Genomic DNA, 12683 nt, shown 5'->3' with positions numbered 1-12683 from the left:
TGAGTGGCGTAGAAGGCTAATGCCTCCTAAGGCAGCATTTAACATCCAGCTGCCTGCAATTACTGCGAGTTCAATTCTCACCAGGCTCAAGGTTGACTCAGCCTTCCATCCTTTCTAAGGTGGGTAAATTGAGGACCCAGTTTATAAATATACAGAAGTATGAAGGCTATTGCTTAACACATTGTAAGCTGCCCTGAGTCTCCAGAGAGAGATTAAAAATTTAAAAAAATTTAAAAAAAAAAATCAAAAGGATTCCTGGAAAACCACATTTTGTAGGTAAGAGAATTCCAAAAGACAACTATGCTTGAGTTCACATTCTACATTAGGCTTTGATTTGTATATAACCGTTTCTCAAATTTGGAACAATGGATTCATACTCTATGATACTCTACATTGGGGATCATGGCTGGCTGAGGAATTCTGGGAGTTGAAGTCCACAAGTTTTAAAGTTGACTCCTCATCATTCATTAAACCATGGTTTACAGATCACGCAGACCACACCACATTAGAGCTTAGTGTAATGCATAAATTTGAACTCTTGATGTCGTCTGCTGAATCTCAACTAGTACAACTAAGATAAGGAACTTGTAGCTGCCTCATATATTACTAACAAGAGTTAGTGCCAGGTAAACAGAGCTATTGGTGAGTGGAAATTACAACATCTGAAGGTTCACACACTACCCATCCCTTTCAAAGCTACTACAGAATATAATGCCGGATTCTGATACTGATCAAGAAAGAATAGGAGAATGCATTTTAAAATAGTATTTCTCAACCCTGGAAACTTTTGGTGATCAAAATTCCAACAGTTGGCAACTGACTCACATTTATGACAGTGTCCTGGGGTCATGGGATCCCCTTCTGCGACCTTCTGACAAAGTCAATGGGGAAGCCAGCTTCACTTAACAACCTTGTTACTAATTTAACTGCAGTGATTGACAATTGTGGCAAGAAAGGTCATAAAATTGAGCGGAACTCACTTAACAACCATCTCGCTTAGCAACAAAATTTTGGGCTCAATTGAGGTCATAAGTCGAGGACTACCTGTATTTCACCATTACTTTTAGATCCCTTTGGAATACCAGATGCTATCCAAAACTGCTAAAAAATTTACTGTCTTTATATCTTATATGTAAGACTTTCCAGAAACATCTGTTTGGATGTTTTTATGAAACAGGATATTCTCTTAAATGGGCACTTGATCCCATTCAGCAGGATTCCCACAAATTATATTTACACTATAATCAGCTATAATATAATCACATATAATATAATCAAATATATACATATATAGAGATACATATGCACACAGTCAAACTGCATAACAATAATTACCAGGAATGAATATAGTCAAACAAATATTACATTATTCTGTTTTGACAATTTAAATGCAACGCTTTTGGTTTCTGCAAGGAGAGATTCTTTTTGATTTTTTCTTTCCAATGGAATGGCAGAAAGAATGTAAGTAAAATGTCCATCGGTAGCATAACTGTCCAAAATAACCGAACAGATCAAATCTGGTATGGGTTAGAAGCCAGCCAAAAAAAAAAATCAGATTAGAAAAAGAAACTAGATCAGGATAGAGGCTGCAAGGGGAAAAAAATAAAATAAAAACCACCCAATTCATTCCATTTGGAAACACAGCAAAGCAAGGGCTCAGAATATTAGTGTCTCCTCCATACTTCCGTTCTGGTCACATGATCCAGAGCTAAGTCATCATTAAGGGAATGGAAAACATTTCAAGTGCCAAACTCTGCATGCCTGCTATAGCAATAGCAATAAGACTCATATATGGCTTCATAGTGCTTTTACAGCCCTCTCTAAGCGGTTTACAGAACCAGCATATTGCCCCCAACAATCTGGGTCTTCATTTTACTGACCTCAGAAGGATGAAAGGCCGAGTCAACCTTGAGTCGGTCAGGATCGAACTGCTGCCAGTGGGCAGAGTCAGCCTGCAATTTTAACCATTGCACCACCCCGGTTCTACCAATCTATCAATTACAACCCATGGGTCTTCTGGATTTTGTTGTTGTTCAGACACTAAGTCATGTCCAACTCTTTGTGACCCCCTGGGCCACAGCATGCCCGGCCCTCCTGTCCTCCACTATCTCCCAGAGTTTGTCCAAATTCATGTTCATTGCGTCAATAACACTATCTAACCATCTCATCCTCTGCTATCACCTTATCCTTTTGCCTTCCCTCTTTCAAAACATCAGAGTTTTTTTCCAAGGAGTCCTCTCTTCTCATTTGGTGGCCAAAGCATTTGAGCTTCAGCTTCAGCATCTGACTTTTCAAAGAATGACCAGGGTTGATCCCTTGACTGGTTTATCTCGTTGCAGTCCAAGGGATTCTTAACACCACAATTTAAAAGCAGCCTTCTGAATACCCCCCTTCTCATTAATCTGAAACTGGTCATATTAGTCATGCAGCCATCCTTCATCTGATTTATATAACCACCCATTAGTTGATGTGTGGAAAGTCTATCCCAGGTTTTAGGCTGGCTGGGGAATTCTGGAAGCTGAAATCCACCCACCATAAAGTTGCCAACTTTGAAAACACTGGTCTACACAATGGCTTACTGCCTTTGGGAATAAATTCTTATCTGGCAAAGTCTTGAAGAGGCTTCGGAGAACTGGTTCCAAATGCACTTGACAGGGAAAAAACGGTAGCCATTTTGGATCCAGTTCCATTCAAAAATGCTAGCTTTCTTCCTTAAAGCTCTGAAATGCTTCATTTCCAAGTCAAGGTCAGAGTAGCATCAAAATACAGGTAGTCCTCGACTTACAACCACAATGGAGCCGAAAATTTCTGTTGCTAAATGAAACATTTGTTAAGTGAGTTTTACCTCATTTGACAACTTTTCTTGCCACTGTTGTTAAGTGAATCACTGCGGTTGGTAAATGAGTAACCCGGTTGAGTAACTGGTTTTCCCACTGCATTTTCTTGTCAGAAGGTTGCAAAATAGGATCACATGATCCTGGGACACTTCAACATTCATAAATATGAGTCAGTTGCCAAGCGTCCGAATTTTGAGCATGTAACTATGGGGATGCTGCAACTGTTGTAAGTGTGAAAAAAGTTCATAAGTCACTTTTTAAACACTAGTTGTAACTTTGAACCATCACTAAACGAACTGTTGTAAGTCGACAACTACCGGTATTTCCAATAAGTCAATGCTGCCAGAGTAATGAAAGAGAAAACCAGAGACAATAGGATTTTTTTTTTGTTTGAGACATCTCAATGAATCATATAGAAAGATTTCCAATAAATGCTCATTACATTTCTCCATGTTGTATCATCTGAGTAAATAGAATTCAAAATGCAGAACTATAATGGAATAGACCATCACTGTCTGCCATTCAAACTTAACATTGTCTTTTTTCATGATAAAATCTTTGGTATTTGAAAAGGATGGCCAAACAATGTTGGTGATATCAGAATATAAACATGGGGCACCTGAGGGGAAAAAACCCTCCATCTTTGCCTAGCCTAATTACATATATGATTATTGGTGTATAATCACTTAATAATTTTAATATTTTATATTGCTGTTTTATGATGCTGTAAGCTGCCCGGAGTCACTTGGCAGTTAAGATGAGTGACATATACACTTAATAAATAAATAAATATAGTATCACCGCATGGTTTTTTTCTACCCCAACATCTTTCAGCAAGTGATTTGGAACTATTTTGAAAAAAAAAATACTGGTAATTATTCTTAAAAATATAATTCATAGGTAGAGTAGGGATTTTATCAACTGCAACTGTTTCTGCTTCAAACATTTCACTAAATAGTTTTCAATTGGCCATTTTGAGGGGGGTTTTTTTCCAGCAGAGAAAAATTAAGTCCTTAAAATGTTATAGAAAATCATTAAGTTTTTATATAACCAAGCAATCAACAATCTGGCTTGCTACTTAAACAACAACAAAAAAATGACAATCAATAAAACCATTGAATTTCATTCTTTTCTTTTCTTTCTCCCTTTATTCGATTTGTTATGACAGAGAAACAAGAAAATGCATCTCTTTGATTTCTTGTTAGTGGGGAAAATTATTATTTTTTAAAAAAAAAATATTGATATTTGTTATTTTCTTAGCAAGGAAAAGAACACAGATTCAATGATTAACCAAAGAAAAGAAATGTAGTAAATTACTTTAAGAAAGGATGGTTTAAAGGCCTGGTCCTTACTTTAAGGTACATGGATTTCAATTCCCATAATTCCCCAGCCAGCATGAGGAATTCTGGGAATTGTAGTCCACATATCTTGGAATTATCTAGTCTCCAAAACACTGGCTTAGTCCAACAATATTTCTGAGCATTCTCAAAAAGAATAAAATATCTCTAAATTCACTGTCCTGAACATTCCCAAGGATTTGAACACATGCTGAGGTAATAATTGTATCCAATTTATTTCAAGAATTTACTTTACCCAAGATGCTTAAAACCACAGCCTTAAAGAAAATACTTTCATAACACATTTTAGCCAAAATGTAGCAGTTTCTTTCTTCCTCTCAGTACAAAACTAATGAAAAAAAAAATCTAGTCACACACAAAGCGTAACTTTTCATAGATTGATACACTAAGTATATGCAGCCAACACAGAAGGCCACTGTGAATACATTTTGTCTGGCAAGAGTGTTTATTTGAGTAACATATTGTCTTTTAGTATTTCACAGTTGCAACTGGATTTAAAATCGTTTGCTAAACAACAACAATCCTCAAAGGCACTTTATTAAAGCTTGAAGGTCACCCAGAAAAAAAGCCCTGAATTGTCAGATTCCAGCTGCTACCCCACCCCATCCAGGCAAGATGAGAGAGAATCATATGACTTGTAAAATTCCTCCCGTCTACATCTTTTGGGGATCAGAAACCCAGAGATCCATGGTAGCAGCAGGAGTGATTATCTTTTTGTTGAAGTGCAAGCAAAGCTCTGATTTTCCTATATCTTACTAAATTCCTTTCAGAAGAAAGCTTGAAAGATGACATAAGGGGATTTAAAAGAAGCTGTGAAGATTGTTGATTCAGATCCCAACAAACCTTGGAAGAGCCAGCCAAAGGGATTCAAACCCACCGACCCCCATAACAGACTCTTCTCTTAAGCTGAATGAACAGCCGATCGGAGCATTTGATTGGTTACATTCATTATTTGGGAAATTGTACTAAACAGTACTTACGCAGCAAAAACTACCAAGCTGCCACAGCACAGTAGAAAGTTACAATTCTATTGAAACAATGCCATTCCTCCAACAAGACATTCGTAAGCAATTGATCTTATCCTTTGGTTCTTTACCCAATTAGTTAACATTAAAATGGCTTTAAGCAAGACTTTGAATAAAGACACAATTACCACCAATCTTTCAGAATGTCATTTTATCTTCCCTAAAGCAAAAGCATTATCAGCGCAATCTCGGTGTCAGGGAATTAAAGCTCTTTCAAAAAGGCCAGAAAACATTTTCTGCCAGCGATAATTTAAACTGATGCCAGAAAAACACTAGGTTAATTTGATAGCCTTTTAACCAATGGCCATAAGATGCTGGGATAACGATTTAAGGAATGATACGGATAATGACCTGATAGAAAAATAAAACAGATTAGTTTTGCTTCATTTTTGCAGAAATGTCTTCTACTATGCATTCTTGAAAAACACAGTCCAGTCCAGTCCACACATTTGCAGATGTGAAGAATGACACCTATATCTTTGTTAATCGTGACCTTTTAATTTTGGGGGAAATGGATTAGACCGAGCACATTACTACTGCCACAAAATAATCCACACCGTATCCTCCCTTACTTTCATCATCTTCCAACTTCTCATCAGTGCCTTCACCGGGGTTCTGCATTTGTGAGCAATTTCCTCCACTCCTTGTCCTTGCTACTAATTATTTACTGTTTCACCTGTGCTAAAGATACACCAAGCTTCATTCATTCCATACAACCATTTCCTCTGCGTAATTATATGGACAAACAATCCTGCCTCTGTTGCCCCTAGTGTCATCATGAATGCAAAAATAAATAGCAGGATATGGAAGAGAGAGCACGCAGCTTCGCCTGCCTCCGAGCTTTTCAAAAGAGTACAGGAGCCCCGAAGCCCCTTATCACCCAGAGCACACATGTCACAATCATGAAGAACACAAGGCAGCACCCGCCACCGAAAAGGAGAGGAGAAGCACTGATGTACTGTACCTCTTCTAGCAGCGTGACGGTGTTCCTGCAGTTCTGTAGCCGGGTGGTAAAACTGGATGTCGTTGGGGAATTGTAATCTTCCGTCGTCTCAACAATAAACTCCGACACAGTGATCTGGTCCGGCATGATCCTGCCCCACGGGGACAGTCGAAAAGCCACAAGGAGAAGAAAGGGGAGACAAGGAGAGAGTGAGAGCATTAAACATAAGGCAGGGCATCAAGGAGAGGAGATCAGCTGGGCTCCTGACTGCAGTGGGAGCCTGCTGGAAAGAGAGGAGAAGCAGGATGCCCTTCCGGGTAGAGATTATACTAACTAGGGGGGTGGGGGACCATCTCCCCTGGGCCACCTCTGTCTGACTAAAACCAGCTCTTCTTCCACCATCCAAAGTCAGCAGGAGCTGCTCAGGTTGTCTCAGAGCCCCTATTCCCCAAAGGGAGGGGGGCGGGTCCCAGGCTCACCCCCAACTATCCCCACCCCCAAGACTTTGCCAACAAGCTGCCAGCCCAGTGCCAGGTCCAGCCATGCACCCACCACCACCCCCCTTTTTGCAAAAATGCAAAGTGATCCCTCCCAGCTCCAGAAAGCCACTGGATCTCTCCTGGTCCCAGCAATGGGCAGGAGAGGAGTGGGATGGGCAGGAGAGGAAGGGGCCCCTCCGCTAAGGTCTCCTCTCCAGCCCCCCCCCCGAGAAGGACGTCGCGCCTCCGGGGTACACCAGCTCTTTGGCACCTCCCCTTCCCCAAAATTTAGGGGAATCCATCCAGCTCTTGCTTCTTGGCCCCGGTCGCGCCCCCTCCCCACCACCACCCTGGAAACTGGGGGGGGGGAGGGAGAAGCTGCTCTGCAAGGGATGGACCCCCCCCCTTGGCGGGGTTGCTGCAGGAGGGTCTCCCCTTCTTCCCCCAGAGCTACTAACTTGCGCAGGCGCCCCCTCTGCCCCTCCGCTGCGCCCCCCCAAGATGGAGCGGGGGGGGGAGGGACCCGGCGAGGGGGAAATCAGCAACAGCAGCGGAGGAAGAGGAGGAGGAGGAGAAAGGACCCCCAGCTGCAACCTCCCCAGCAAAGACCGCCGAGCCTGCCCGACCGTCCGTCCGCCCGCTCTCCAGACGCGCCTCTTCCTCCCTCCCTCCCTCTCTCCGCGCGCGCTCCCGCGCCGCCTGCTGCAGCCGCCTCCGCCAGCGGGCGGGCGGGGGCAGCAGAACGCACGCGCGTGCCTGCCTGCCTGCCTGCTCGCCTGCCCCGCCTACTCCGGAGCGAGGGTGGGGAGGAGGGACGACGGTCAGAGAGAAAGAGCGCGGGCGTAAACGCGCAGGCGCGCTCTCTCCTTCGGATTCGCTTGAGATCTCCGGCGACGCATGCGCTCTGGTGGGTTTTTGTTTTAAGCGAGCGAAAGAGAGGGAGAAATGATTTTACCAACGCGCCCCGCCCACTCCTCCTCCTCCTGCTTCGCCGCCGCCGCCGCGCCTCGCGGTCACGTGAGGAAAACAAGGAAGTGGCCGGCGCACGCGCCTCTTCCCTTTACCACCCCCCCTCCTGCGGCGGAACTCCGACATAGGGGCGAGCGGGGGAGTGTGTGTGTGTGCGCGCGCGGGGGGGGGGGGGGAAGCAGCAGCTCCTCCTCCGCGCGCGTGCCCGCGGCAGTCCCAGCTGTGGTCCAGCTCCCCCCCACCCCGACTTTTGGATGGTGGCAAAGTTTTAGCTCCTAATCCAACAAACAAAAATGTGACTGGACTTTGCTTAGGGAGAAAAGTCCCAAAAGGTGCTTTTTTTTTTTGAGGCAACTGGACTTGATTGTGTTTTTTTTCTTTTTGAAGACGTTTCTCTTCTCATCCAAGAAGCTTCTTCAGCTCTGACAGGATAGTTGGGGGAAATGGACACTTATCCTGTCAGAGTTGAAGAAGCTTCTTGGATGAGAAGAGAAACGTCTTCAAAAGAAAAAAAAAAACACAAGCAAATCCAGTTGCCTCCCCCCAAAAAAGCACCTTTGGGATAACCATGACCTGGATGACTGAGAATCTCTACAGACACTTAAGGAGAAAGTCAAAAGAGAGACTCTGTGAAAAGCCCAAAGGATTTGTGTTTCATTTGTTGCTTTTATTTGGGAAAGAAGAATATCCAAGCTGAGGGGAGGAGGAAGAGGACTTTCCCAGTTCAGACCTGGAAGGGACCTTGGAGGTCTTCTAGCCCAACCTTTGGTGTAGGGTCTCCTGCTTGAGCAGGGGGTTGGACTAGAAGACCTCCAAGGTCCCTTCCAACTCTATTCAGATTGATTGATAACCCTATAGCATTTCAGACAAACGGTTGTCCAGTTCAAGCCATAAACTGCGGAGGCAGACTCAGTTAAAAAGATGAAATTCTTCAACATAACGAGCCGAGGAATTATTTTATCTGAAAGAGCCAGTTTGGTCTAACTGTTTAAGACAGGGGTCTCCAAACTTGGCAACTTTAAGACTTGGCAACTTTAAGACAAGTCTTAAAGCTTTGCTGGCTGAAGAACTCTGGGAGTTGAAGTCCACAAGTCTTAAAGTTGCCAAGTTTGGAGACCCCTGGTTTAAGACATCAGGCTAGAAAGCAGGAGACCTTGAGTTCTGGTTCCACCTTAGCCATGAAAGCTGGCTGGGTGACTTTGGGCCAACATTTGGAGACTGTCCCTTCTAATCTTGGGAACTCATGCAAAAAGATACTCCTCTAAGGATGGAACCTCACGAATTGAATTAAAAAGAAAACTGGTGCAAATTTTGGAGGGAAGAAAAGGCCACAAACAATTTAATCCTATTTTGTCACACCACACTTTCTCTTTTTAAAAGTAGGCTGACCCACATTTCCTTTACAAACTTGTTCCTTTGTTTATTGCTTGGTTGGAATGGGGGGGGGAGGGAGGCATTCAGCTGGACCTGCTCATCTGAATTCAAAAGAATTTCAAAGGCTAAAAGTCAAAGTGAGATTAACTTCGCTTTGCAGGACGGAAAGGCTTTTCAGGTTCCTGTGAACAGAAGTAGCCAAATAGGAATATTTTTCAACAAATGGGGTTGCTGTGCTGGTTTTGAAAAGTCGGACTGATTCCTCTGTAGGAGATTGCAAAAATGGGGCAACTCCAGCATTGATCACCCAAGACAAAGAAGGAACCTTGTATGTGTGTGTGCCACCACTTCCCCAAGAGTGTGGAGACCTCGGTGCTCTCTGAGCCTGGTGGTTTTTTTGCAGACATTTTGTTACCAAGCTAGGTAACATCATCACTTCCCCAAGTCCACACCTTACAAACTCTGAAGAAATGAATTTGTATTAATTGCCAGGCAGTGGAGCATGACAGAGAAATGCTGAAATTGGTGCACCCATTCAACAGAAAATAAGGTCAGTGTGATTGCCCCCCCCCCCTTCAAATCACACCTCCAGCTAAAGAGAAAATGTCACAGATTTTGCCCATGTGCCTTTTGATGGAATGGGGAAGAAAAAGGATATGGTTACTCTTATTGGTAAAGCTAAGAATTTGACCACAAGATTAAGCAACTTCATGGGAAAGCTGCAGGGGAAAAAAAGGTGTAACTGAGGCATGTTAATACCAAAGTATGAGGGGAGCCTGCCCTATATTACTCTCACCTCGTGAAAATGCAGTGTTTGATGTGGCTTCTTTGTATGTGTGGGAATTCCTTTGGCCCCTGCTGAAATGAGTGTGTTTGTGTATGTGTGAAAAATGATCTCCTACCATCTGTTGAACATCCTTTTACATGACAAAGTGAACTTAAAATATACATGGTAAAAAAAAAAACCCTAACCCTTACTCACTGTAGCATCTCAGGGCAGGACCAAGAAGCAATGGGTGGAAACTCCTCAGAAGGAGTTCCAAACTGGAAACATGGAGGACTTTCCAGATTATGAGAGCAATTAACCAATGAAATAGCTTGCTTCCAGGAGTTGTGGATGCTCCATCGCTGGAGCGTTTCAAGAAAAGATTGGAAAAAAACATTTCTCCAGAATGGTATAAAGACTCCTGCCTTGGGGGGGGGGTGGACTTGATGACCTCCAAGGTACCTTCATGAATCTATGAAACATATTGGACTGCCTGAGAACCAAACTGTGTTACTCACAGCCTAATGACAGGGAAAAAAACAAATTAGGAGAGGTATTGCTTAACTCTTTCCCTTCCTGCTATTTTAGTCTCCTCAAATTGCCTTGGGCAATTTAGCTGTCCACATCCTTCACTTTATATTCCCCAGTGGATTTTCAATCAAATATGGAATGTCCGTTAATTTACATGCAGACTGTTAGTGAAGCAAGGGAAAGGATTGAAAGTTTTATTTTTCCTTTTACCCTTCCTGTTCTGTCTGCAATTATAGGAGTCCCCTTTATATTCATCATAGCCTTCGGTTAACTTTCTCCCTCTGCCCCATTTTAATGCTTTGAAAAATGTGTATGTCTCAATAGTTCCAAATTTAATAAAGCCAAAAGGAGGTTTAATCCCATTTTCTGGCATCTTTTCTTCATGCTTTCATAAATATCATTAAGATTGGAATCTGGAGAATGACAAATACTTTGAAATTTAAACATATGTTGAAATCCCACAAATTTCAGAGGGATTTAGACTCACCAAATATTCTTATTTTGGAATTACAAATTCAAAAAGGGGCTGTAACTCAAACATTCCAAGTTTAGTCCCATTCTCTGGTGTTTGTAACTAGATTTGGGGGAAATCTAACTGAAAAGTGGCCAACTAACTCTTTCTTAATTTAATAACCTTTGGATCTGTTCAGTTTCCACTCTCATAATCCTCCTCCGGCACAGCTGGTGTAAACAACAGCGAGCTGGATGGATGTGAAGACTTTTGTTTTGCTTTGTTATTTTGGTTTTGTCCTAAAAGTTACCATTTTGGCAAGTATAAAGTGAAGGAATTATAGTCATTGTTTTGCCAGTATGAAGTCAGGGAACATCAGATGGCTTTAGCATTGTAAACGATACAGTTGTTTAGCAGTTGCCCTAAAATAAATTATTATGTAACTGACCTCATGGCAGTTCCTAACAGAATAGAATAGAATAACAGAGTTGGAAGGGACCTTGGAAGTCTTCTAGTCCAACCCCCTGCTTAGGAAGGAAACCCTACACCACTTCAGACAAATGGTTATCCAATCTCTTCTTAAAAACTTCCAATGTTGGAGTATTCACAACTTCTGGAGGTCAGTTGTTCCACTGATTAATTGTTCTCACTGTCAGGGAATTTCTCCTTAGTTCTAAGTTGCTTCTCTCCTTGATTAGTTTCCACCCATTGCTTCTTGTCCTGCCCTCAGGTGCTTTGGAGAATAGCTTGACTTCTTCTTTGTGGCAGCCCCTGAGATATTGGAACACTGCTATCATGTCTCCCCTAGTCCTTCTTTTCATTAAACTAGACATACCTCAGTCCTTGTACCTAAGGACCATAGTGATAAAAATTTGGGCGCTTGGCAATCAATATCTATTTACCACAATTGCAACTTACTGATAGACTGTTTGTAGCTCATGGCTGGACTGTGGGGTCCCTGGTGCTCTCTGAGCTTGGTAGTTTTCTTGCAAACATTTCAGTACCAAACTAGGTCTAACACTGATGATGTCACCTAGTTTGGTAATTAAATGTCAACTGACAAGTGACATGCATTTACTATGGTTGTAGACTACCTTCATGGAAAGTCCAATATATCATTCTGAAGTGCCATACAAAGACCAAATAAAAGCGTAATCAATAGCAGCCTTGAAATTTATTGGGCAGTTTTGCTGTTTTGAACTTTTCACTGTGAAACGCAAAGGGCCACCTTCATTTTAAAAACAGTTTTCAGATGAGAAGAAAGTGATTTATTTTATTTATTTATTTATTTATTTATTTATTTATTTATTTATTTATTTATTATTTATTTTATTAAATTTCTATACCGCCCTTCTCCCGAAGGACTCAGGGCGGTGAACAGCCAGAAGATAAAACACAGGAAATACAAAATCTAAAATAAATTAAAACAAATTAAATAATTTAGGCTGAATTTTAAAATACCCCATAATTAAACAGATTAAAAATTTACGTTTAAAATTTAAATTTAAAAGAGGAGATGATTTAGGCCAGGCCAGCTTGATGAAATAAAAACGTTTTAAGCGCGCGACGGAAGGTGCGAAGATCCGGGATCCTCCGTATCACCGGGGGGAGCTCGTTCCAGATCGTAGGTGCCCCCACAGAGAAGGCTCTCCCTCTGGGGGCCGCCAGCCGACATTGTTTGGCCAACGGCACCCGGAGGAGCCACTCTCTATGGGAGCGTACTGGCTGGTGGGAGGCTATTGGTGGTAGCAGGCGGTCCCGTAGATAATCAGGTCCTAAGCCATGGAGCGCTTTAAAGGTAGTAACCAAAACCTTGAAGCGCACTCGGAAGACCACCGGGAGCCAGTGCAGCTCGCGCAGGAGAGGTGTTACATGGGAGCTCCATGTTTCCATCACAGCAGGAGAATTTAGCATCACTATATACCGGTAACACTTTTTAATGCTGCCTTA

The 12683-nt window shown here is 42.5% G+C and overlaps 1 protein-coding gene across 3 annotated transcripts in view; it reads right to left on the bottom strand.

Moving 5' to 3' along the window:
- Window positions 1-12683, bottom strand: part of ASAP1 (ArfGAP with SH3 domain, ankyrin repeat and PH domain 1) — a 150853-nt gene that overhangs the window by 117326 nt on the left and 20844 nt on the right. The window contains exons 1-2 of one of the 3 annotated variants that reach the window (XM_070940330.1): window positions 7101-7277; window positions 6185-6314 (exon numbers count right to left, since the gene is read on the bottom strand). In XM_070940330.1, the coding sequence (XP_070796431.1) occupies window positions 6185-6310 (126 nt within the window). In that variant the 5' untranslated portion in view covers window positions 6311-6314; window positions 7101-7277. Of the gene's footprint in view, window positions 1-6184; window positions 6383-7100; window positions 7278-12683 lie in introns of those variants that run through there. The other 2 variants (XM_070940329.1, XM_070940328.1) reach the window with 2 other exon arrangements.

The sequence above is a fragment of the Pituophis catenifer genome, unplaced genomic scaffold (assembly GCF_029215685.1).
Source record: "Pituophis catenifer annectens isolate HBS135680 unplaced genomic scaffold, rPitCat1.0.hap2 SCAF_3, whole genome shotgun sequence".
NCBI classification, from domain to species: Eukaryota; Metazoa; Chordata; class Lepidosauria; order Squamata; family Colubridae; genus Pituophis; species Pituophis catenifer.
This window is presented reverse-complemented; position numbering and strand designations above follow the sequence as displayed.